Below are 27,591 nucleotides of genomic sequence, written 5' to 3'. Positions count from 1 at the left end.
AAGAGGTAAAACGAAAGGAAGCAAACAAGGAAGGGAGCGTCCAATTTTTGCAACTTTTTTGCCAAGCGAAGTCTTTTTTTCCCCCCTTCCCCGGATGAAGTGAGTGAGTGAGCCCAAGAGGGGCGGCAGGCAAGCGCCGGATTTTGGATTTCGGTCCCTGGGAGCTTGAGGACGCCGCGGAGGAGGTTTTGGGGGGTTTGAGGGAGGGAAGAGGGTGGGTTGGCGGGGAGGGGGCGCCGCCGGGATGTTCCAACCCACCCCGAAGCGCTGCTTCACCATCGAGTCGCTGGTGGCGAAGGACAGCCCCACGGCTTTGCCGGCCTCCCGAGGCCCCGCCGAGGAGCCCCTCCGCCCGGCCGCCCTCAGCTACACCAACGCCGCCGGGCCCGTCAACCCCTTCCTCAACGGCTTCCACGCCGCCGCCGCCGCCGCAGCCGCCGCCCGAGGCGTCTACGCGGCCAACCCGGACCTGGTCTTCGCCGAGGCCAACGCGCCCGTCCACCCGCCGCCTCCGCCGCCCCACCCGCCGCCCCACGCTTTGGGCGCCCACCCGCTGCCCGGCGCCCACGCCCCGCACCCGCTCTTCGCCGCCTCGCAGCAGCGCGACCCCGCCGCCTTCTACCCCTGGCTCATCCACCGCTACCGCTACCTGGGGCACCGCTTCCAAGGTAAGCCTCCCAAAGCAAGCCAAGCCCCTTCGGAGCTTCCTCGTCACTTCCTTCGCCACTCCGTGCAATTTGGACGCTGTGGGCTCTTCCACACAGCCCTAGATCCCACAATATCAAGGCGGAAAATCCCACATTACCTGCTTAGAACTGGGTTATCTCAGGGCCCTTCCAACAGCCCTATATCCCACAATATCAAGACAAAAAACTCCACATTATCTGCTTTGAACTGGGTTATCTCAGGACCCACACAGCCCTATATCCCAGAATATCAAGGCAGAAAACTCCACATTATCTGCTTTGAACTGGGTTATCTCAGGACCCTTCCACACAGCCCTATATCCCAGAATATCAAGGCAGAAAACTCCACATTATCTGCTTTGAACTGGGTTATCTCAGGACCCTTCCACACAGCCCTATATCTCAGAATATCAAAGCAGCAAACCCCACATTATCTGCTTAGAACTGGGTTATCTCAGGGCCCTTCCACACAGCCCTATATCCCAGAATATAAAGGCAGAAAATCCCACAATATCTGCTTAGAATTAGTTTATTTGAGGGCCGTTCCACACAGCCCTATATCCCACAATATCAAGGCAGCAAACCCCACATTATCTGCTTAGAACTGAGTTATCTCAGGACCCTTCCACACAGCCCTATATCTCAGAATATCAAAGCAGCAAACCCCACATTATCTGCTTAGAACTGGGTTATCTCAGGGCCCTTCCACACAGCCCTATATCCCAGAATATAAATGCAGAAAATCCCACAATATCTGCTTAGAATTAGTTTACTTGAGGGCCGTTCCACACAGCCCTATATCCCACAATATCAAGGCAGCAAACCCCACATTATCTGCTTAGAACTGGGTTATCTCAGGGCCCTTCCACGCAGTCCTATATCCCAGAATATCAAGGCAGAAAATCCCATAATATCTACTTTAAACTGGGTTTTCTGAGTGCCCTTCCACGCAGTCCTATATACCACAATATCAAGGCAGAAAATCCCATAATATCTACTTTAACCTGGGTTTTCTGAGGGCCCTTCCACGCAGTCCTATATACCACAATATCAAGGCAGAAAATCCCATAATATCTACTTTAAACTGGGTTTTCTGAGGGCCCTTCCACGCAGTCCTATATACCACAATATCAAGGCAGAAAATCTCACATTACCTGAGTGTGGACCCACTTCAAAGCAGATACAATAGGGGTTTCTGCCTTTCTATGTGTTCACACTCAGATATTGTGGGATTTTCTGCCTTGGTATTCTGGGATATAGGGCTGTGTGGAAGGCCTCCTGGCAGCATTTTATCCTGTTCTTTCTGCCTCATCTCTTGGCCCCAGATGACACCAGATTTCCTGGGTTAAACAATGTCATTTCCCAACGGGCAAACTTCGGTCCTCTCTCAAGGTGTTTTGGACTTTTTCTCCCACCATTCCTAACAGCCTCAGCCCCCTTCCTTTTCCATAGTACTAACACATCGTATATTAGTATTAGTACATTAGTATTCCTTACAGGATCATAGCCAGAAAAATATTTCGGGGGGGGGGGGGGGTTTGAAACTTTTTTTAGCGAATCATGAAGAGTAATTCCATAACGCAAAATAATTTAGGAAATGATCAGGCTCTATCGGTAAACTTGAGTGGACACTCAAGACATATAAACTTCCGTGGACACTGGACAGACACTCATGGGGATTTGCTTAACAGTAAAAAAATTCATGAGTAAACCAGGTTCTTTTTTAAACTTGAAAAATTTCGGGGGGATTTGAACCCCTACCCTTGTCTATAGCTCTACTAACAGCTTCAGCCTCCTTCCTTTTCCACATACATTAGTATTAGTAGTACATTAATATTCCCCCGTGGCGCAGGGAGTGAAACCGATGAGCTACTGAACTTACTGACGGGAAAGGTCCAACCGCCGACCTTTCGAATTCAGGGAATGGGGTGAGCTCCCGTTGTAAACCCCAGCTTCAGCCAACTAAGGACTTCATCACACTGGAGCTTGGGTCCATTTTAAATCCACTTTAAATCAACTTTAAGGAGGGGGCTTTAAACCGCTTGCTCAGCCAGACAGGTTCTGGGCCTCACCAAACTACAAACTCCAGAATTGTGCAGGAGGCAGAAACCGGATTTAAAGTGGATTCATGATCTAGTGTGATGAGCAGAAAAAATCGGGGGGGGGGGAGGGGGGGTTGAAACCTTTTTTTTTTTTTTTAGCGAATCATGAAAAATAGTTCCACAATGCAAAAATAATATAGAAATCAGGCTCCATTGATAAACTTCAGTGGATACTCAAGACAGATAAACTTCAGTGGACACTCATGAGGATTTGGTTAACCAGTTAAAAATCATGAGTAAACCAGGTTATTTAAAAATCTAAAAAAATTCGGGGGGGGGGCGAACCCCTAACCCCCCCCCTTCGCTACAGCCCTAGTGATGAGGCACCTAGCAGTTCGAAAACATGCAAATGTGGGTAGATAAATAGCTACTGCTCCTGCGGGAAGGTAAGATCTTTGGCTTTGGAATGGAGATGAGCACCAACCCCCAGAGTCGGACACGACTAGACTTAATGTCAGGAGAAAACCTTTATAATAATAATAATAATAATAATCATCATCATCATCATCATCATCATCATCATCATCATCATTTGACTTTTCACCCCAGCTACATCTGTCTTTCTCTGTGCAATATCACTTTATTGGGGCTTTCTGGTGCGGAATAAAAGAAAAGGAGTCAAAAGATCGGAAGGAAGCATCAGCCAAACATTCTAAACTTCATAGTATAGGGATCTCCTCACACTAGAGCTTGGATCCACTTTAAACCCACTTTAAACAGCTCAGCCTCACCAAACTACAAACCCCAGCATTTTGTAAGAGACAGAAACCGGATTTAAAGTGGATCCATGCTCTGGTGTGATGAGGCGATATGACACATGAAGGACCACTTTAGTTTGAAATTCCACTCTTTTGAAGCCAATTGTGAAATAAATTTCAATTGAACGGAGTCGGAAATTTTATTGTACCGAATTTATGATTTTAAAAAACCAAAAAAATATGTATAATTTTCACTATTTTAGTGTTTGTCATGGAATAAAATAAAAGGAAAGGATCTGAATGGTGGGAGTTAAAAGTCCAAAACACCTGGAGGGACCAAGTTTGTCCATGCCTGTTCAGAAACATAGTTTTTCAATGAATATCTCATCCAGTTTCAAGTAATTCAACTGTACCATAGCAGCGGTTTCGATGGCCTCTTCAGGATGACACCAGGTTTGCTCCTGGGTTAGAAATGCAATTTCCGAATCGGTTCCGAAACGTAGTTTTTCCATGAATATCCCATCCAGTTTCTTGCAATTCAACCTAGTTCGTAGCAGCCACACAAGAACAACGAAGTTTCCTCCTATTTTACAAGTCAGGATACTTTCAAACCAGGAACAGATTTTTTTTTTACATAGGGCCCTTCCATACAGCCAGAATATCGAGGCAGAAAACCCCACAATATCTGCTTTGAACTGGGTTATTTGAGTCCACACTGCAATATATCCCAGTTCAAAGCAGATAATGTGGGATTTTATTCAGCTGTGTGGAAGGGGGTATAGTGTAATCTGTGTAGATGAGAGCCACCCATGCCTCAGTCTCAAATATCGTGTTTTTATGGGCATTGGCATCAATTGGGTCTGTGCAAAAACCCAATAAGAGTTTTCGCCAGGCCACACAGAGAAAATAATAGGAAGGTGGGATATACCCTTGTCCTGTCAGAACTGCTGAAGGAAAAGTCCTCGAATTCGGGGAGAGCGGGTGAGCTCCCGTCTGTCAGCTCCAGCTTCACATGCAGGGACATGAGAGAAGCCTCCCACAGGATGGTAAAACACCAACAACAAAATAATAATATCCGGGCGTCCTCTGGGTAACGTCCTTGCAGACGGCCAATTCCCTCACACCAGAAGCGACTTGCAGTTTCTCAAGTTGCTCCTGGCACTAAAAAAAAAAAAAACTTTCCCCATTTGGCTCGACAAAGTCCAGTTTGGGGTTGTCTGTAGACCCTACATCTCCAGCCAATCGATATTTGAGAGGCCATAATGGTGTGTATGTGTGTGTGTGTGTGTGTATCCCATTAGGTCTCTGCAAAAGCCCAAGTAAGTTTTCGTCAGGCCACATAGGGAAAATAATATGCCTCTCAGGCAGCGATTGGCTGGAGAGAGTTAAAAATGTTGGGTCTATAGACAACTCCAATTTAGACTTTGTCGAGACAAATAGGGAAAGTTATTGAAAGGGAGTCATATTCGCCCTGCCAATGAGAGGAGAGAAGTAAATAATAATAATAGTAATAATAATAATAATAACTATTATTATCATTAATATCATTATTGTTATTTATCAGACCGACTGAGATAGAGAGGGTTGGGGGGGGGGGGTGTTGGCAGGAATTCGTCGGGCCAAATGGGAGAAATAATAGAAGTGGACCTTCCACAGATATATAAATCCCACTTGCCTAGTTTCCGACAGACCTCACAACCTTTGAGGATGCCTGCCACAGATGCAGGCGAAACGTCAGGAAAGAATGCTTCTGGAACATGGCTATACAGCCTGGAAACCCAATAAAGGTGGAGGTTGTTGAAGGGAACCTAATCCCCCCATCCAAAAAAAGAAAACTTAGCATTTCCCTGAAATATATTTGTGTCCGCTGAAAGTAATGGATTGATGAGGACTCATTCCCAGACTCTAGATTTTTTTTTTCTCTTCCCCGCTGAGTTCGTGGGAAGTTGAGAGAACTGTCACTGCCTGGGAGAGAGAAAGAGAGACCAGAAAGGCCAGGGTTTCGGGTGGAAATGTTGGTGTGAAAGGCTCCACGGTTCTCCCCCCCTCCCTCAGGACAGACAGACAGACAAACAGACAGCACCCCGAGAAGGGCGAAAATAGCACCGCCACGATCGGGCCTTTTTCCGCCTTCTTTTCGGACACTTTCTAGCTAAAATTGTGGCCTAGCGGCGGAGCTGGAGAGAGGGCAAAACCATCCATAAATTATCCTGCAATAGAGGCTTGTCTTGGAACACAAGGCAAAAGGCGACTGATCAAAAGAAGGGAGCAAGAGAGAAACCGAAAGCGGAGAGAGAAAGGCAGAAAGGTATTGAAACCTGGCACTTGTATTCAGCCGCTTTTTAACACACACACCACTTTGTGAGCTCTCCTACTTTAAAATCCGCAAGGTTTTATTTTATTTTTGGATGAAATTGTCTTTAAGACGGGTTGCTGTGAGTTTGAAGCCCCAAAGAGCTAATGATAGCGAAGTTTAGAGCCTCTAAAACGATATGGAAGGACAGATGGTTTACATATTTTCCTAACTTTTTAAAAACAGCTCCAAAACAAGGCGCTCATTTCCAAAGATATTCTCCCTTTCCCTCCTAAGAGTAAGGGCCCTTCCAGGCAGCCTTATCTCCCGGAATATCAAGGCAGGAAATCCCACATTATATAACTGTGGACTCAGATAAGCCAGGGCTCTTCCACACAGCCCTGTGTCCCAGAATACCAAAGCAGAAAATCCTACATTATTTGAGTGTGGACTCGGATAACCCAGTTCAAATATCCCAGAATATCAAAGCAGATATAGTGGGATTTTCTACCATGATATTCTGGGATATAGGGGCTGTGTTTGGCATTGTTAGCTTGAGATTTAAAAATCAAGACCTTTAAGATCAGGCTTTCTTAGGAAAGGGCCTCTTCGCCTTTTGGCCCGGCTTCTTTTCCGCCCTTGATCTCAACCAAAGAGGCGGTTTCTCCCAGCAAAAGGCCTCTCTTCCCCTTCCTTTTGCCTTGGTTTTACACTGGCAAAGATACTTTGAAAAAGAAACGGAGGGAGATCAAATGAAGGCAGGTGTGAGACCAAACTATTGGGCGTAAAGGAGAGTTGCCCGCCTGGAGCCTCAATGAGGCCAAAGGGTTCAAGGCCCTTGGGATCCGGTTAGTATAAATGGAGGTCGCCTTTCTTGTCCCACGCATTTGAATTCCTTGGGGAAAGAGTATTATTATTATTCCCCATATTTTAATTCAACTTAGCATATCATTTCTTATTATAGAATCAACAAAGGATAGAAATAATTGATATAATATTTGACAGTTATCTAAATGTTTCCCTAAAACGAATAGTAGTTGCTGTTATTGTTACATATATTTTGGTGCCTCAAATGTTAGCCCTGTTTCTGGATAGATTTGACCTGCGGATTCCAAAAATGGCAATCGTTTTCTCTTATCAGCTCTAGTTTTTGAGATACAGAACATATGCCACCTACCAGTAGCCATCTGCCGGCCCATAGGAAACCATGATAACCATATCTAAGAAACTAGAGCTGATGCGGTTGACATCCAATGCGATTTTCTGCCTCAGCCGCTCCAAAGGAACCCAGGAACAGGTCTGAAAACTAAGGGTCAAGAATATCAAGGCAGAAAATCCCACAATGTCGGCTTTGAACTGGGTTATCTGAGTCCACACTGCCGTATATTCCAGTTCAAAGCAGATAATGTGGGATTTTATTCAGCTGTGTGGAAGGGGCCTAAACCCAGTCCTTTTATAATAGATTAGGGTTTTTTTTCTAGTACTCTTGAATCCTCTCCCGATGAAGTTTCGAAGTACTCAGTTTTATATTTTTTTATTTGAATGTCTTTTATGATTTTTTTTTCATTGTTAGTCTTATTCTGTTGATCGCCTGTTTTGTTTATTAAGTTACAGTTAGGTTGTTTCTATTGTCTATTGCCTTGATGTATACTATTTTGTATCCTTTTCTTTGGGCATTGAATGGTTGCCATATGTTTGGAAATCGCCCGGAGTCCCTTCGGGGGAGATAGGGCCATCAATAAATAAATAAATATTATTATTATTATTATTATTATTATTAACACAACAAGATGAGTCCACAGCAGACACTCTGCTGGCTGTTGTATTGGGTCACATTGTATTGGATTATTATTATTATTATGACACCATGAACACGCACGTACACACATCACAGTCCAATGCATGCGCACAGGCACACATAAATATATTATATATATGTTTATGTATCAATGCTGGATTGTGTTATTTCATCTCCGGGTGGAAAATAATGCATTTTGTTTGCTCCAATGCGCCCCACCCCCAGTTGTTGGCAGCAGAGGAAAGTGAGGATTTGCCACCTTTGCCTTGAAACAACAGCCACGGGGTGAAAACGACCCAAACTTTGTGTGTGATACGCACACAAACAGAGAGGGCGAGAGGGAAGAAATGAAGAGTGAAAGAGAAGAAAGGAAGGATTTTGGAGATTTTTTTTCTTGTCAGTCGCTTCTAGTGTGGAATTGACCGTCTGCAAGGACGTTGCCCAGGGGATGTTTGGTGTTTGACCATCCTGTGGGAGGCTTCTCTTATGTCCCTGAATGGGAAGCTAGAGCTCACCCCACTCCAGGATTCGTTTGGGTCAGCAGTTCAGCACAAAGGTTTAACCCATTGCGCCATCGGGAGCTCCAGTTTTGGAGATGAATCTTTCTAAAACCCAGAAATAATTCCATTCTAACCATTGAGATGAGAGGCAGGTTTGGGAAATGGATGAATTCCCCTCTCCAATTGATTTCGCCCTGGGATGGGTTTGGGTCTGTGACTCTCGAAAGAGCAGCTGAAGCGTCCTTAAATCAATCTGTTGCCAAGACAAGGGTCTTGTCCTCCGTGGAAGGGAAAAAGGGTGTAAAAAGAAAGGGTTGAAAACTCGTTGTGTGTGTGTGTGTGGATCCAGAGCGATTGATAGTTTTCCCGAAACGCGTTTCCTCGAAGGTCTCCAACCAATTCTGTAGCCTGGTCCTTCAAACCAACCAACTTTGGGTGGGTGGGTGGGTAGGTGGGGGATTATTCATTTCTGGCCTCCTTAGACTCTTTTAAAATCAAAGAACCCTAAAGACGACGCTTTCAAAGCATATTATCGCCTTTTCAGAGGGTCACGGCTTTGTTTAGTTTTCGAAAAGGACATCCAAATCAATCAATATCCTCACCTCCTTTTCGATTTCTCCTCGGAGAGACGTTACCCAAGTATATTATCATCGTGTTATGCGTGGCCGGAATCACTGGGTTCCTGTGAGTTTCCCTGGGCTGAATGGCCATGTTCCAGAAGCATTATCTGCTGACGTTTCGCCTATATGGGCGAAACGTCAGGAGAGAATGCTTCTGGAATAATAATAATAATTCACTTTATTTCTCTTCCGCCCTATGATGCTGAAGGGACTCAGGGCGGATTCCAACACACAATGCCTTAAAAAAAACAACAGATAAATATTGGCATAAAATCCCAACAAGACCCCATGAAGCATAGCCATACAGCCCGGAAAAGTCACAGCAATCTATATCATCATCATCATCATCATCATCATCATCATCATCATCATCCTTATTAGTTAATAATAATGATATTATTAAAATATTTTCTCTGGGCGGAAAATAATAAACTACTATTACTACTACTAGTAGTAGTAGTCTTGTCCTAGTAGTAATAGTAGTAGTAATAATAATAATAATAATAATTTATTTATTTACCATACTTGTAAGGCGGTCTTACAAAGGCAACAATTCAATGCTGCATGTATACATACACCAAGGAATAAACAAAACATGAAAACCAACCAATTAAAGCATAACATTAAACCAAGCATTAAAATCACATAATCCAAGTCAGATTCCAAGGCCAGTCCGGGTCAGCATTACATTAGTTTAGAGTCTAAGATTGCACTGCTCCCATTGTTGGCCAAAGCCATGTTTTTAGTTGTTTTCTGAATGCAATTATTTTCTCCTGGTTGTTGTGACTGTGCCTAAAGTATTTTGACTTTCCCGTTTTTCCCACCAGGCAACGAAACGAGCCCCGAAAGCTTCCTTTTGCACAATGCCCTCGCCAGGAAACCCAAACGGATCCGCACCGCCTTCTCGCCGTCGCAGTTGCTGAGGTTGGAGCACGCCTTTGAGAAGAACCACTACGTGGTCGGGGCGGAGAGGAAGCAGCTGGCGCACAGCCTCAGCCTCACGGAAACTCAGGTGAGTTGGCTATTATTATTATTATTATTATTATTATTATTATTATTATTATTATTATTATTATTATTATTATTATTCAGTACCCTGGTCTTTGGTTATGCCGACAGGGGGATTCGAACCTGCAACCTACAGATCATCAACTCAACCATTAATTAGTTCAGCAGTCCAGGGCACAAGGGTTTGCAACACCAATGCTATGCATTCAATGCTATGGATTGACCAAGTCTGCCAAATAGCCAAGCCTAGGATTCCACAGCGTTGAGAGCCAGGGCGGTTCAAGTGGTGCCAAACTGCATTCATGCCACAGTGTGGACGCACCCAGAGTTCCCAATTCACCCCATGTGATACCTTCAATGTATCATTGGAAGTGTAGCTTTCCCAGATTTCTATACATCCCATATATTTGTTGCAGTTGCATCCCATATATATTTGTTGCACCCCATATATTTTGCACAATGCTCTCACAGGCCCCTTCCACACAGCTGAATAAAATCCCACATTTTTTGAACCGGAATATATGACGGTGTGGACTCAGATAACTCAGGGCCCTTCCACACAGCCATATAACCCAGAATATTAAGGCAGAAAACCCACAATATCTGCTTTGAATTGGGTTATCTCAGGGCCCTTCCACACAGCGCTATAACCCAGAATATCAAGGCAGAAAATCCCACAATATCTACTTCTATATGTAATACAGTAGAGTCTCACTTATCCAACATAAACGGGCTGGCAAAATGATGGATAAGCGAATATGTTGGATAATAAGAAGGGATTAAGGAAAAGCCTGTTAAACATCAAATTAGGTTATGATTTTACAAATTAAGCACCAAAACATCGTGTTATACAACAAATTTGACAGAAAAAGTAGTTCAATACGCAGTAATGCTATGTAATTACGGTATTTATGAATTTAGCACCAAAATATCATGATGTATTGAAAACATTGACTACAAAAATGCCTTGGATAATCCAGAACGTTGGATAAATGAGACTCTATTGTATATGGTAATGTGGACCCAGGGCCCTTCCACACAGCCATATAACCCAGAATATTAACGCAGAAAATCCCACAATATCTACTTCTAACTGTAATATATGGTAATGTGGACCCAGGGCCCTTCCACACAGCCATATAAGGTAGGAAATCCCACAATCTCCGAGTTCTGGGTTATCTGGGTCCACACTGCCATATATCCCAGTTCAAAGCAGATATTGTAGGATTTTCTGCCTTGATATTCTGGGAAATAGGGCTGTGTGGAAGGGCCTTAGGATTTTTGCACCTAGACTGTGGAATTAATGGAATTTGGTGCCACTTTCATTGCCATGGCTTTCTTCTATGGCATCCTGGGGTCTGTCATTTGGTAAGGCAACAACGCCTTTTTTTTTTTGGCAAAGAAGGCTAAAGGGCTTGCAAAACTACAACTCTCAGGACACCATAGTATATTGATATATCCCTACATGTGACCTCATCCATAATTTCGCCAAATATGGTGAGAATTTTGATAGTTTTTCAGTCCTCTTCCACACAGCTGAATAAAATCCCACATTTTCTGCTTTGAACTAGAATATATGGCAGTGTGGACTCAGATTCAAAGCAGATATTGTGGGATTTTCCGCCTTGATATTCCAGGTTACATGGCTGTGTGGAAGAGCCCTAAGTCTGGAGGTGGATTCTGGAGTAAAGGTAGACAAGGGTGTTTCTACATTGTAGAATGAATGCAGTTTGACACCACTTTTACTGTGGAGACTCGTTGCTATGGAATCCTAGGAATAATCGTGTGACTGGGTCTTCTTTTGGTGCCTCACTAGAATGCCATTCCCATGAATCCATAGCCTTGGGCCATGGTGGTTCCAGTGGTGTCAAACCGTATTAATTTAACAGTGAAGATGCACCTTATGCAAGTTTCGCTGAACTGGCTCCAGGGTGGTGCTAGATGGCAATGTGTTGTGGAAAGCTTTCATGGCCAGAATCACTGCGTTGCTGTGAGTTTTCGGGGCTGTATAACCACGTTCCAGAAGCATTCTTTCCTGATGTGGTTGGATTGAGAATTTGGGCCCCTTCTACACTGCCATATAAAATCCGGATTATCTGCTTTGAACTGGATCATATGGCTGTGTAGATTTATATAATTAAATTCAAAGCAGATAAAGGGGATTTATCTGCTCTGATAGGGAACCCCGGTGGCGCTAAGGGTTTAACTCTTGTGCCGGGAGTGGTTCTGTGGTCCGAGATGGGCGAGCTCCCATCTGTCAGCTCCAGCTTCCCATGCGGGGACATGAGAGAAGTCTCCCACATGGGCAAACTCCTTGCAGACGTCCAAGCGACTTCCAGCTTCTCAAGTCGCTCCTGACACGAAAAAAGTAATCTGCTTTGATAATCCGGATTATATGGCAGTGTAAAAGGGGGCCTTGGTTTGAAGCCTTGGTAAAAAGGCCTAAGTTTTCTGGTCTCTAACACTACAGGAGGAGGAGTCACTGCCGAGGACTAGGTTCCTGTGGATTCATACTGGGAAGTGTTGAGAACAGGAGGAGTGTTGGTTTGTTACTATTCATAGGCAAGTTGGCGTTAGGGAGAGTTTCCACTCCTCGAAAAAGTTTGAAGACTTCCAATTAGAGGCAGTGCGACCACAAAAAGAGGAAAAGTTTGGTTTCCCGCGGCTTTGTTTGCTTTCGAAATGGAAAGTCGGCTGTCTCTCTGCTTAACTCGGTTTACTACCAGACCTCACTAAATCCCCTTCCACACAGCGGAATAAAATCCCACATTTTCTGCTTTGAACTGGACTATAGGGCAGTGTGGACTCAGTTATCTCAGTTCAAAGCAGATATTGTGGGATTTTGTGCCTTGATATTCTGTGTGGAAGGGCCCCGGATGGAAGATAGTCCACAGACCAATGCTATAGTGTGTCTACATTGTAGGATTAAGTCGGTATGGCGCCACTTTGACTGGCAGTGCTGACTGCTACGGAATCCTAGGATGTGTAGTTTGGTGAGGCGCTAGCATTATGCCACAGAGAAGGCTAAAGACCTTGCAAAACCTTGCAAAACTGTACGCCCGTTAACGTGAAGCCATAGCCGTTAAAGTGGTGTCGAACTGCGTTAATTTTACAATGTAGACTCACCCTTAGAAACATTTCCTTGAAGATGAGAAATGAAAACCTCCTCTTGATAGCAATGGAGGAGGTTGTTTTCGAGGGGAAAGGTTTCATTCAAAGGCCTCTGCTTCTTATTAGGCTTTTGCCGGAAATAAGATGGGAAAACTGCCTTTACCTCTGTTTGTGTTGTCTGTCCTTGTTAATGGTATAATCGGCATTGAATGTTTGTCTATGGATGTGTGTTCTGTAAACCTCTCTGAGTCCCCTTCAGGGTGAGAAGAGCGGAATATAAATACTGTAAATAAATAAATAAATAAATAAATAAATAAATAAATAAATTTGGAATGAGATCGGATTTGCGTATTAGTTTCCAGGGATTGGAAAATAGGGTATTGGTATATGTTAGTGGTGATTCTTCTTTTTCCTCCTCCTCCTCTTCCTCTTCCTCCTCCTCCTCCTCCTTCTTCTCCTTCTCCTTCTCCTTCTCCTCTTCCTCTTCCTCTTCCTCTTCCTCTTCCTCTTCCTCTTCCTCTTCCTCCTCCTCCTCCTCCTCCTCTTCCTCTTCCTCTTCCTCTTCCTCTTCCTCTTCCTCCTCCTCCTCCTTCTTCTCCTTCTTCTTTTCCTTCTTCTCCTTCTCCTCCTCCTTCTTCTCCTTCTTCTTTTCCTTCTTCTCCTTCTCCTCCTCCTCCTCCTTCTTCTTCCCCTTCCCCTTCCTCCTCCTCCTCCTTTTTCTTCTATCAGTATTATTATTAGGAAGTGTTGTCGAAGGCTTTCCATGGCCGGAATCACTGGGTTGATGTGATTTTCCGGGTTGTATGTGAAATGTTCTAGAAGCATTCTCTCCTGACGTTTCGCTCACATCTATGGCAGGCATCCTCAGAGGTTGTGAGGTCTGTTGGAAAGTAGCCTAATCGGGGTTTATATATCTGTGGAATATCCAGAATGGGAGAAAGAACTCTTGCCTTTTTGAGGCGAGTGTGAATGTTGCAAATGGCCTCAAACAGACCGGATTGACAATTCCGACAGAGAGAAGGAAACCATGAAGGAAACCAGTATTAAAAACACCCTCTAAAATCAGGACAGTAAATAAAGAACAGTAAATGAAAACATGGGGAATTACAGGCATGAATCAATCATGGCCAGCTAACACCTCCCAACAAAGGATTCCCCCAAGCGGGAAGCAGCCAGGCTTTGAAGCTACAAGGTTTTTGAATGCTAATCAAGGTGATTAATTGCAACCTCCAACAGACAAAGAGTTCTTTCTCCCACCCTGGACCTTCCACAGATATATAAACCTCACTTGCTTAGACTCCAACATCTCACAATCTATGAGGATGCCTGCCACAGATGTGGGCGAAACATCAGGAGAGAATGCTTCTGGGACATGGCCATAAAGCTCCGAAAAGTCACGTCAACCCATTATTAGGAAGGTTGGGGGAATTCTCCCATGCCAAGCACCAGTGTGATATTAAAAATTATAATTAGAAATTAGAAAGAAAGAAAGAAGGGAAAGAACCGCCTGGGCCATTGGCAAACAAGGTTATTCTTCCACTGCAGACCCATATATATAGGTCTGCACTGGAAGAATCTCTAGAGAAAGAGAGAGAGAGATGTATACAGTATATATATATATATATATATACTGGGTCTGCAGTGGAAGAATAGCCTTGTTTGCCAATGGCCCAGACGGGAGGGACTGTGTTGGTTGGTTCCTTGAAGAGTGTGCCAGGGAGAAAGAGCCATTGTGTGAATCTTGGAAGGGAGAAAAAGAAGAGGAGGAGGAGGAGGAAGAGGAGGGGAGAGATCAGATCAAATTCATCTTGGATTGCCCAGCTGCCTAGTGTGTGTGTGCGTGCCTGTGTGCCTGTGTTTGTGTCTCTTTCCAAACCAGATGGTTGCCTTGCCTCTGAGATCTCCAGATAGCATTTTGTGGGAGTGGAAAGCCGCTTTGGACCCCCTCTTTTTTTTTTTTTTTGCAAGTCCTCCAAAGAAGCGGCACCCCCTTTCCCCCTTTCTTTTTTCCTTTCCAATTTCGAGGGAAATGTTCCCTTTCCAGAGGAAGAAAAAATGGTGTATGTGTGTGTATTGGAGAGACCCCGCTCAGTTCAAAGTTCCCAGTAAACAGTATCGTTCTTTGGTCGGATTAAGTTGTAACACTTTGGGGTGGGTTTTTTTTTTTGGTCCACTGCCCCTTGTTGGAGTCCTTTTCTTTGCGGCGGGAGGCTAGAAATGGGACCTTTTTGTATGTGTTTGAGGGGAAAAGGGGAATGTTTCTCCACCTCCTTCGGCCAATGGATCGCTTATTTTATTTTATATTATTATAATATTATAATATTACTAGCTGTGCCCGGCCACGCGTTGCTGTGGCAAAGTGGTGGTGGTATTGGTTAAAAAATTTTGTGTAATTTTTATTTGATGTTATTTGTATTATTTAATTAATTTTATTGTAAGTTATCTTTTTATTTATTCTATTTTATTATTTTCTTGTATTATTTTTAGTTATTTTCTGTTATTATAGTATTTTATTGTATTATTTTTTTCGTGTTTTTAATTATTTTTTTCGTGTTTTTTATTATTTTTGATTGGGTTGCTTGGAGACCAAGTTGGAGGAGCTTAGCCTTCTAACTGGCAGCAATTGGATAAAAGCAATTATTCCTCTCCCTCTAATTATGACTTTAATTTTCTTTTCTTTTTGTTGTTTCAACCTAGAGGTGTGGATGATGGGTTGTGTTGTCAAATTTCGAGGTTGGGGGGCCTGTAGTTTTGTTGTTTTGTCGGTCGCCGTGATGCCATCACTCTTTTATATATATAGATTTTATATTATTATTACTTTATATTATTAATATTTTATTTATTAGTAGTATTTTATCAGTATTACATTATTAGTATTTTATTATTAGTATATTATTAGTAGTTTTTATTGCTAGTATTTTGTTATTATTATTATTATTATATTTATTTATTAGTAGTATTTTATTAGTAGTAGTAGTATTTTATTATGACTAGTAGTTTTTATTACTAGTATTTTATTATTATTTATTAGTATTTTATTATAATTATTATTATATTAGTAGTATTTTAGTAGTAGTATTTTATTAGTAGTAGTATATTATTAATAATAATATATTATTAGTAATATTTTATTAGTAGTATTTTTATTAGTAGTATATTTATTAGTAGTATTTTATTATTATTTTTATTTTATTAGTATTTTATCCTAATTATTTGAGTATTATATTAGTAGTATTTTATTAGTAGTAGTATTTTATTATTATTAGTAGTATATTATTAATATATTATTAGTAATATTTTATTAGTAGTATTTTATTAGTAGTATTTTATTATTTTTATTAGTATTTTATCATAATTATTTGAGTATTATATTAGTAGTATTTTATTAGTAGTGATTTATTATTAGTATTAGTATTTTATTAATATTATTATCAATATATTATTAGTAGTAATTTATTATTATTATTAATTCATTATATTTTATTATGTTATTGTTATTATTATTTTATTTTATTGTATTATATTACTATTCTTCGCTTTTCCCTTGCCAAAAGGCGCCCTTGGAGGTGGCCTTTGTCCCGCTTTTGATCCCGGGAGCCTTTTGTCCCGAAATAAAAAATCACAATAAAGCCCCCGACCAAACCCAGCTCCCCTTTGGAGACCAAGGACCCGACCTCCCCTTCAATTAGCAAACTGAAAAGCGACTTAAACTCAGCCCTTGTTTCCTTCGGCTTTGCAAAAAAGATCAGGATCTTTTCTCCCTCTTTTTTGGGGGGGAGTTGTTTCCCTTGATATGTGTGTGTAGAATATGAAAATCAAGCCTAGAGATGTAGAGAGGGTTGGAAAGAAACGTGGGGGAAGCTCTTGGCAGAGAGACGGGTTAAAGGCGAGGATTAAAACGGGGCCCCGTTTTCGGATTTAGGCCTTTCTGGCCCCCCTTCTTTTCCACGCGCAGGGCCTTTATCAGGCATTTTCAGGCTCAATCGGACCAGAAGGTCTTTTTTTAATTATGAAAAAGAAATCCTGTTTACCTTTGCTTGCAAAAAAGAGAGAGGGGGGCTTTTCTTTTATCCCCCCCCCCACTTTCTCCTTTCCTTGGAGATTATACAGAGGCGCTGGGTACAAAAGAGGCGCCTCTTTTTCGGCGCAGGATCCGAACCGCCTACTTAATTAACGGGGGAGTCTCTCTCTCTTTTTCTCCCCTCCCTTTGGACATTATTTTTAATTAAGGCTCAATAGTTCTCCTCTTCCACCTTGGAAAAGAGCCCCCCTTTCCAAATGAACCCGAGATCCTTAGGTTGCCTTGAACTCTCCCCAACTCTCCATGGCTATGTAAAGCGGCACGGAAAGGGCATTTAAAAGCCGAATTAAACAGCCTTTGCGGTGGGGAGGAAGAGGCGGTGTGGTGCAATCCGTCGATCATCGGAAATACCTCTAACATGACTCTTTGGGGGTGAGAAGTGGAAACAGGTCATAGACAAAACACGAAATCCAAGAAATCCGCCAGGGTTTTGCTTGAATTTCCCTATTTTCCCGAAAATAAGACATACCCTTCAAATAAACCAGTGGAGCTGCTTTAATAGGGGCTTGGTGGGCTCCCTATAACCAGCTCCAGTTAGTAATCTGGCCCGCCGACCTTTGTATCAACTGGCAAGCCGTCTTCAAAGGCAGCCCCAAGTAGAGTGCATTGCAGTAGTCCATTCTAGATGTAACTAAGGCTGGCCCAAATCAGGCTTTTCGACCATATTTAGATGCCTTTAATAAATATGTGAAGACCCATAGATGCCACCAAGAACTTTACATTACCAGACTGGCTATTGTGGTTATATTTACCTACTTTACTTACTTACTATTGCTGTTACTGCTGTGTCTAATTTTTAATGAAGGGGTTTTATGAAGTGAGGTATTTATGTTGGCTGTTTTTGTTTTATGTTATTATTTCTGCAATTTTTGTATTTTGTATGTTGCACCATTGGGTGCTTTGTAAGATATATATATATATACAGTAGAGTCTCGCTTATCCAACGTAAACGGGCCGGCAGAATGTTGGATAAGTGAATATGTTGGATAATAAGGAGAGGTTAAGGAAAAGCCTATTAAACATCAAATTAGGTTAGGATTTTACAAATTAAGCACCAAAACATTATGTTATACAACAAATTTGACAGAAAAAGTAGTTCAATACACAGTAATGCTATGTAGTAATTACTGTATTTATGAATTTAGCACCAAAATATCACAATGTATTGAAAACATTGACTACAAAAATACGTTGGATAATCCAGAACGTTGGATAAGCGAGTGTTGGATAAGTGAGACTCTACTCTACTCTCTCTCTCACACACACACTCCTTCAGCGGAGGAATGTAACCAGAGTATATCGCCTATAAACGTGGGCTTATACCCCTGTAGACTTGAAATGCATATGGGTAGACTCCACTGACCATACACCCCATTTCAAAGTATATCCTATATATAATGCTTCCTTATGTGTATTCGCCTATAGACGTGGCCTTATACCCCTGTAGACTTGAAATGCATCATATGGGTAGACTCCACTGACCATACACCCCATTTCAAACTGCATTATTTGGAAGTTGTGTGGTTAGTTCGTGTAGATCCATATCTACACGGACTCATCTCTCTCTATAAACATGTAATGTTCGTTTTTACTATGGAGTAAACAACAAAACCACTGAACCAAATCACACCTAATTTGGCCACAAAAGACATGGTCATTCAAAATATGTCTTTCAATAAAAAAACCTAGAAAAATAGTCCAAATTACAGAGGATAAGGAAGAGCCTTTCTCCCCCTAACTGCCAGTCAGAAAGGTAGGCTCTGCTGCAAGGCTATTTACTGCTATTCCACCTGGCCAACAAATGATTCCCATAAGCCACAGCAACCTGTGGCCGGGCAAAGCTAGTGTATCTGTGAAGGACTATATTTGTATGTTTGTGTGAGTATATGCATATGTGGATCTACACGGTCCAACTGCCAAGTAATGCAGTTTGAAATGGAGTGTATGGCCAGTGTACAGTCTACCCATACTATGCATTTCAGGTCTATAGGCATATAATCCAGCCCAAGTCTATAGGCGAATACACACAAGGAAGCATTATACGAGTATATAGGATATACTCTGATTACATTCTTCCACTGTAGGAATGTAAAATATTTCTTCACAGACTTGCACCTATATATATATACATTCCTTCAGCATGTGTGTATGTATATCTATATCTATCTCCATATCCATGCTAAAAGAATGTAGAAATATTCATCCCCAAAATATTTCTTCACAGATTTCCACCTATATATATACATTCCTTCAGCATGTGTGCATGCATAACTATATCCATATCTATATCCATGCTGAAAGAATGTATAAATATTCATCCCCAAAATATTTCTTCACAAACTTCCACTCTCTATTTGATATATGTGTATGTATATAATATATCCATATATCTATATCTATCTATATATCAAATAGCGAGATGGAAGTTTGTGAAGAAATATTTTGGGGGTGAATTTATACATTCTTACATCAGAGGAATGTAACCAGAGTATATCCTATATATAATGCTTGCTTGTGTGTATTCGCCTATAGACGTGGGCTGGATTATATGCCTATAGACATGAAATGCATCATATGAAATGCATTTCAAACTGCCTTATTTTCAGTTATGGGTTAGTCAGTGTAGATCCATATATCGTAGTTCACATCCGAAGCACAGAGCCGGCTTTTAATTCCAAATAGAGTAGACTCATAAAATCATGGAGGTTTATATAGTGATGACTTCAGAAGACCTCTTCTTCCAATGGGTCTCTTTCTAAACACATGCTATATCCATTTTCTGGAATTATGCCTCGAATGAGTGCAGTTCGAGACCAGTTTAACAGCCATAGCTCAGTGCTATGGAATCAAGGAAGTTATAATGAACATACACCCTCTTTAGCCTTAACTAAGTGCCTCATCAAACTACATATTCCATTATTCCATAGCTTTGAGCCATGGTAGTTTAAGTGGTGTCAAACTGCACAGTGTAAGCTGCTATATTTCGAGACAAACCGGTTTGGGATCGATAGCAAAAGAGTCAAATGCCACGCAGCAAGTTGAGCTGGATTCAAAGCAGAGTTGCTTCCACATCAATGTAGGCTTGCAAGAGGGTTTATTTTCCACCACTGACCTTAACAGGACTACTCTGGAGTCAATGAGTGGCAAGACTGAGCATCGGAGTGGATTTTGGGTAGACCTCGGCGGTTTGATCCCCCTAAAAAGTCCTATTCATTTCAAGGGGGGGGGGGGGTTAAGGCCGCCAATGAGTTGCTGACAAGCGGCAGGCCTAAGTTGCCATCATCAATGGGGGCACTTTTCCAAGGCCTGCGCTTAAAGTGGGGGATTAGTCTTAAACCCCAATTACTGCGGCTTAACGGAGCTCCGAGCGGTTTCCTTTCCGGGAAGCAGGCAGAGGATCTGTGTGTGTCTGGGAAAGGTGGGAAATGAGGCATCGGGGTGCGGCTACACTGTAGAATTAACACAGTTTGGCACCACTTAAATTGAAATGGCTTCAAGCTGTGCAATTATGGGAGTTGGAATGTTATGAGGCACCTCACCAAACGACCATTTCTAAGATTCCAATTGCCTTCCTAAACATCAATTTAATCTCACTATACTGTAGAATTAAGGAAGTTTGATACTAGTTTAATTGCCATGGCTCCATTCTATTGAATCTTGAGGAGGTAGGACACCAGCACTCTTTGGTAGAGAAGGCTTGCAAAACTACATTTCCCATGTTTCCATAGCATTGACCCATAAAGCCGAGGTCTAAGTTCATTAATTCTATTGTGCAGATGCACCTACAGAATGGGTTAAACCCATGTGCCGGCTGGACTGCTGAGCTGAAAGTTGGGATGCTAAATTGCCGGTTCAATCCACGAGACGGGCGAGCTCCCTTCTGTCAGCTCTAGCTTGCCCGAACATGAGAGAAGCCTCCCAGCAGGATGGTAACACATCCAGGAGTCCCCTGGGCAACGTCACTGTAGGCGGCCAATTCTCTCACACTAGAAGCAACTTGCAGTATGTTCTCAAGTCGCTTCTGGAACTAAAGGTGCATCTACACAGTTTAGACGCCACGTGAATTGAAATGGATCAAAGCTATGGAAACATGGGAACTGAAGTAGCACAAGTTCTGTCGCCTTCTTTGCCAAAGAGTGTTGGTGCCTCACAAAACCGCAGCTCCCATAATTTGATCACATTGAGCCTTGGCAGGGATGTCAAACTGTGTTAATTCTACAGTGTAGACGCACTCTCAATGGGAAGGAGAACTTCAGGCATAGGATCGCTCTTCAACGTCACAGGAAGTTTACTCAGAAGCAACTCCTGATAGCAAGCTTGGGTTGCTGTGAGTTTTCCGAGCTGTATGGCCAGGTTCCAGAAGCATTCTCTCCTGACGTTTCGCCCACATCTATGTCAGGCATCCTCAGAGGTTGTGAGGTCTGCTGAAAAATAGACAAGGGAGGTTTATATATCTGTGGAATGTCCAGCCTGGGAGAACGAACTCTTGCCTGTTTGAGGCAAATGTGAATGTTGCAGTTAATCACCTTGATTAGCATTGAAAAGCCTTGCAGCTTCAAGGCTTGGCTGACTCCTGCCGGGGGAATCCTTTGTTGGGAGGTGTTAGCTGGCCCTGATTGTTTCAAGTCTGGAATTCCCATGGTTTCGAAGTGTTCTTTATATACTGTCCTGATTTTAGAGTTTTTTTTAATACTAGTAGCCAGATTTTGTTCATTTTCATGGTTTTCTCCTTTCTGTTGAAATTGTCCACATGCTTGTGGATTTCAATGGCTTCTCTGTGTAGCCTGACATGGTGGTTGTTTGAGTAGTCCAGCACTTCTGTGTTCTCAAATAATATGCTGTGTCCAGGTTGGTTCTGTAGTTTCCTGTAGTCTGAAGAAGGGGGTCGGAGGCTGTGGGAACTTTACTCCTCCAGCGGCAAAGCAGAAAAATTCCTTTCTTCCTTGCTTACTTGCTTCATTGCTTGATATCTCTGTGGATCTGCAATCATTTAACAACCAAAAGGACTTGCTCAGCTCTCCGAAACATTATGAAAAACAAATAATATGGGGAAAATATACTGTTGAAATAAATATATTTTTAAAGTATGAGATGAATGAATTGTTTTTGTGGAAGAGCTATGAACTTATTCTTAGAAGTCAACCGTTTGACTGTTTTGGTTCTTTACAAAAGGGGAAAAAGGTCTTTTGCAGTAAGTCCCACTTCGATTACAGACAATGGTAGCAATCAGAGAAGAGAGAAAGAAAATAGCTACTTGATATGATGACTTTTCTGGACCAGTGCTATGAGCGTTGGACTATCACAGTTCTCAATTCGGCTCTGAAAACCCACTGGGTGACCCTCGACAAGTCACACTCTCTCAGCCTCAGAAAGCTCTGGGGTATCACAACAACAACAACAACAACAACAACAACAACAAACCCTGCATGTTGTTTTAACTTGTGAGCCTTGGGTCTCTTATTTAGAGAAAGGCGGGATAAAAATCACAGCCCCTCTTTACCACGGTGTCAACCTAGTGAGAATCTGATCTGTTCTGAAGTACTCTCAAGCTGCCATCTACACTCTAGAATTAATGAAGTTTGACTGCCAATGCTGTGGAATCAAAGGTCGGTAGTTTGGAGAAGCACAGCTCTCTCCGGAAAAGGCTAAGACTTTAGGTGCATTAATCCACAATGAAGAATTGGTGCAGTTTGACACCATCTTCACTGCCATGTGCTTAACCTCCTCTGTTTTTTAATCTTCTTACCTGCCTTTTAATATGCCTGTTTTATGTTTTTATCTATGTATTTGAACTGTGTTGTGCCCAGCCTAAGCCTTGAAGGTAGAGAGTAACAAATACATTAATAATAATAATAATAATAATAATAATAATAATAATAATAATAATAATAATAATATTCCAACGACTGCCGGTGCCTCACCAAATTACAACTCCCATGCTTCTATAGCAATGGAACCCTGACAGTTCAAATGGTATCAAATTGCATAAATTCTTCACTGTATTTTAACTGTGTTGTACCCAGCCTCAGCATTGATTGTAGAGGTAATAATAATAATAATAATAATAATAATAATCCAATATGTAGGGGTAACAATTTGTTGTTGTTGTTGTTGTTGTTAGCCAATGATTGCTGGTGCCTCTCCAAATTACAACTCCCATGCTTCCATAGCATGGTTCAAATGGTATCAAACTGTATCCATTCTTCAGCCTTGAGTGTAGAGGTAGCAACTTAATGATGATGGTGATAATAATATTTTCCCAATGAATGCTGGTGACTCACCAAATCACAACTCTCATGGTTCCATAGCATTGAGCCCTGGTAAATTAAGTGTATCAAACTGCATTAATTCAGTGCATTTGAACTGTATTGTACCCAGCCTCAGCCTTGAGTGTAGGGGCAATAAACTATTATTATTATCATCATCATCATCATCATCATCATCACCCAGACTCAGCCATGTATGTAAGGGTTACAAATTATTATTATTATTATTATTATTATTATTATTATTATTATTATTATTGATAATAGTAATTAATAATAATAATATAATTTCCCAATGAGTTCTGGTGCCTCACCAAATCACAACTCCCATGCTTCCATAGCATTGAGCCCTGGCAGTTCAAGTGGTATCAAACTGCATCAATTCATTGCATTTTAACTGTATTGTACCCAGCCTCAGTCTTGAGTGTTTAGGGGTAATACATCATCATCATCATCATCATCATCATCATCATCATCATCATCATCATCACTATTATTAGTAGTAGTATTAATAGTACCCAGCTCCAGCCATGTTTGTAGGTGTAACAATTATTATTATTATTATTATTAGTAGTAGTAGTAGTAGTAGTAGTAGTACCCAGCCCCAGCCATGTGTGTAGGGGAAATAATAATAATAATAATTATTATTATTATTATTAATAATAATAATAATAGTACCCAGCCTTAGCCATGTGTGTAGGGGTAACAAATTATTATTATTATTATTAGTAGTAGTAGTAGTAGTAGTAGTAATAGTAGTAGTACCCAGCCACAGCCATGTGTGTAGGGGAAATTATTATTATTATTAGTAATAATAATAATAATAATAATAATAATAATAATAATTGTACCCAGCCTTAGCCGTGTGTAGGGGTAACAAATTATTATTATTATTATTAGTAGTAGTAGTAGTAGTAGTAGTAGTAGTACCCAGCCCCAGCCAGGAGTGTAGGGGAAACGATTATTATTATTAGTAATAATAATAATAATAATAATAATAATAATAATAATAATAATAATAATACCCAGCCTTAGCCACGTGTGTAGAGGTAACAAAATATTATTATTATTATTATTATTATTATTAGTAGTAGTAGTAGTAGTAGTAGTAGTAGTAATACCCAGCCTCAGCCATGCTTGTAGGGGTAACAAATTATTCTTATTATATTATTGATAACAACAACAACAATAATAATACAATTTCCCAATGAGTGCTGGTGCCTCACCAAATTACAACTCCTGTGCTTCCATAGCATGGAGCACTGGCAGTTCAAGTGGTATCAAACAGCATCGATTCTTCCATCTCCGAATTCATTACCTCTCAACATTCCCTCGTTTATTGTAATGCAACCCTTAAAGGCGCAGGAGGTCTGATGCAAAGGAGCCAATATGCGGACTTTTTTGGGGAGGGATTGGGGAGTTGGGGGGCCCCATTGCCTTCAGGGGATCTAACACCCCACTGTTGCTTCCTCCCTCCCCTCCCCCCCTTCCCTTTAGGTAAAAGTTTGGTTCCAGAACCGACGGACGAAGTTCAAGCGCCAGAAGTTGGAAGAGGAAGGCTCGGACTCGCAGCAGAAGAAAAAAGGGACTCATCACATTAACCGGTGGAGAATCGCCACCAAGCAAGCCAGCCCGGAGGAAATCGATGTCACCTCAGACGATTGAGTCGCCCCTCTTTCCTCCTCCTCACTCCCCACACCTTGGTTTAATTTTTTTTGGTTAAAAAAAGAAAGAAAGAAAGAAAGGAGAGAGAAAAAGAAACTCCAAAACAAAGCTGGCACTCCAGAAACAAAACAACAGCCAAGGAAGCAGACTCTTCTTCCACGAACAGACTCCGGTGTCGGCGCCTTTAAGGAGGGAGGAGGGGGGATCTCTTTCGAAAAGGGGGCGACAGAGCGGAAGGTGGAAGGGAGGGGGAGCTGTCAATCAAAGCCCCGCCGCGGAACTATCCCGCTATCCCCCCTTTTAGCCTTCGTCCACACGCACGCACCCACTTTGCACTTGGCCAGGGAGATTGCTTCTCTTGCTCCCCTTTCCCCAGTCTTTGGGAAGGAGGGCCCAACCCCACACTCAGCCAAACTATCGACCTACCTGTTCGGGAAACTTGAACGTGCATGCTTTAAAGACACACACACACACATTCAGAAGGCTTTCCGAACGAAATTTTAACCCCCACCCACCTCAATTTGATAAAGACAGGCAGAGACGAACTGTAAAGCCTTTTCTCCCACCCTCTTTCTCCTTTGAGACAGGTTCTGTGTGCTGTAAACCTTTTTTATTTTTTAAAAATGATAACTTCTGGCGTCAACGTGGTTGTGAAAACTCAAAATGAAGTAGCGGTAACCAATTCTAATTTTTTTAATTAATTTTTTTCCAATTTTTTGCTCCTCCAAATGGATAAATCCTCTGAAGAAGAAAAAAAAAGGGGAACAAAAGAAGGGGTGTCAGTGGGGTGGGGGGAAGAAAAAAGAAGGGAGAAATTCTCCAATCCCTGCCCTCTAAGCTCTGGGCTCTATATCCCAGGATCTGATCCCAGGTTTTCTGTTTATCCCAGATTATCTGGCAGTGCAGACTCATATAATCCAGTTTTAAGCAGAAAACCTGGGATCAGATTCTGGAATAGAGGGCCTGTCTGGAAGGGCCCTCTGTCTGTTTTCATTTCCCATCCTCCCCGTGGTTGGTTGGGGATGATGAGAGTTGTAATAAGACACTTTCCAAGGGGAAGTTTTGGGCTCAGGCCCCACTTTCACCACCCACTAGGAGACACATTTCAAGCACTGATGATGATCCACGAGAGTGATGTTCCAAGATGCTAGAGCTACTAAAATGACACAAGTTCCCCCTTCATGTCTTCTTGACCAGAATGTAAATATGTTCGTGTTTTTATTTTTTTGGTGTTTAATTTGTTAGAATTCTAACACACTATATACTTCCAAGAAGTATCTCCATTGTCAATATTTTGTCAATAAAGATTTATCAATATGGCCTGACGATTTTTAAAGTCACTTCTTCCCCTCCCCTTTTGAAAAAATATAACTTGGCACTGGTTTCAACCCCTCCCTGGAGGAAATGTGAATAACAGGAACAAAATATTGATGGTAAGGGAGAGGAGATAGACTTTTCCATCCAATCCATAGGCAAAAGGAGAAGTTTTCTCAGAGTTCAATTTGTGTTAGTAGACCTACATTTTAAGGCAGTGGTTCTCAACCTGTGGGTCTCCAGGAGCTTTGGCCTTCAACTCTCAGAAGTCCTAGTCCATTTTGTATTCTGTTTTGTGTCCAGACCTCAGTGGAGGTGGATGCATGTGTGCTTATGGAGTGGTTCTCAACCTGTGGGTCCCCAGATGTTTTGGCCTTCGACTCCCAGAAGTCCTAGTCCATTTTGTAATCTGTTTTGTGTCCAGATCTTAGTAGAAAAGATGATCATAACCTATTAGGATTATGATACCGATATGGTTAGATATTGGTGCAGAGTAACAAAAACACAGAAGTCTAGGGGTTTATGTGAGCAAAGGTGAGAAAAAGCAAAATAGCCCACCTCCCTTTCCCTTTAAAAAGAGCCATGCGCATAAAATAAACATCAGAGACATCAAAAGTAAAATAGTAAAAATATGTTTACTCACAATCTTGTATGATGATGGTCATTCAGGTAAAAACATCTTAGTTCCAAAAGAATACAGTTAAGGATACTACATATCTCTTAACAAGAAGTAACATCAGGCAGCATGGCTGAATGAAGGAGGAGGAAGAGGCAGGAAGAGAAAGAACAAATTCTAAAGGCATATGTAACTTCCTGTATGTCTCCAGGAAGTATACTCCCATTTCCCACATTGAAAATGCATGCATAATTGCTAGATAACCCAACAGACCTCAGTGGAGGTGGATGCATGTATACTTTTGCAGTGGTTCTCAACCTGTGGGTCCCCAGATGTTTTGGCCTTCAACTCCCAGAAGTCCTAGTCCGTTTTGTATTCTGTTTTGTGTCCGCATCTCAGTGGAGGTGGATGCATGTATGCTTTTGCAGTGGTGCTCAACCTGTGGGTCCCCAGATGTGAGTCCCCAGAACTCCCAGAAATCCTTGTCAGTTTACCAGCTGTTAGGATTTCTGGGAGTTGAAGGCCAAAACATCTGGAGACCCACAGGTTGAGAACCACTGCTTTAAAGATACATCTGAACCATCATCATAATGATCATTATTATCGTGTGTTGTCAAAGGTTTTCATGGCCCAAATCATTGACTTGCTGTGAGTTTTCCGGGCTGTGTGACCATTTTCCAGAAGCATTCTCTCCTGACCTTTTGCCCCCATCTATGGCAGGCATCCTCAGAGGTTGTGAGGTCTGTTGAAAATTAGTCAAGTGGAGTATACATATTTGTGGAAAGCCCAGAGTGGGAGAAAGAACTCTTGTCTGCTTTGGCCACTTTGATTAG

At 41.9% G+C, this 27,591-nt stretch overlaps 1 protein-coding gene across 1 annotated transcript; it reads left to right on the top strand.

Moving 5' to 3' along the window:
• Positions 1–244: 244 nt before the first annotated feature.
• Positions 245–26,148, top strand: emx2 (empty spiracles homeobox 2). The gene is made up of 3 exons (XM_008114812.3): positions 245–668; positions 9,525–9,709; positions 24,661–26,148. The coding sequence occupies exons 1-3, from the start codon at positions 245–247 to the stop codon at positions 24,826–24,828; spliced, it is 777 nt and encodes a 258-aa protein (XP_008113019.1). The 3' UTR covers positions 24,829–26,148.
• Positions 26,149–27,591: the final 1,443 nt, after the last annotated feature.

The sequence above is a fragment of the Anolis carolinensis genome, chromosome 3 (assembly GCF_035594765.1).
Source record: "Anolis carolinensis isolate JA03-04 chromosome 3, rAnoCar3.1.pri, whole genome shotgun sequence".
In the NCBI taxonomy this organism is placed as follows: Eukaryota; Metazoa; Chordata; class Lepidosauria; order Squamata; family Dactyloidae; genus Anolis; species Anolis carolinensis.
Note: the sequence above shows the minus strand (reverse complement) of the source record. Positions and strands in the feature narration are given on the sequence as shown.

Bases quoted from the DNA above. Each gene is read 5' to 3' on its own strand.
- emx2 (XM_008114812.3), top strand. From the start codon at position 245: ATGTTCCAACCCACCCCGAAGCGCTGCTTCACCATCGAGTCGCTGGTG. The intron at 669-9,524 runs GTAAGCCTCCCA...TTTTCCCACCAG, and splicing joins CCTGGGGCACCGCTTCCAAG to GCAACGAAACGAGCCCCGAA. The intron at 9,710-24,660 runs GTGAGTTGGCTA...CCTTCCCTTTAG, and splicing joins TCAGCCTCACGGAAACTCAG to GTAAAAGTTTGGTTCCAGAA.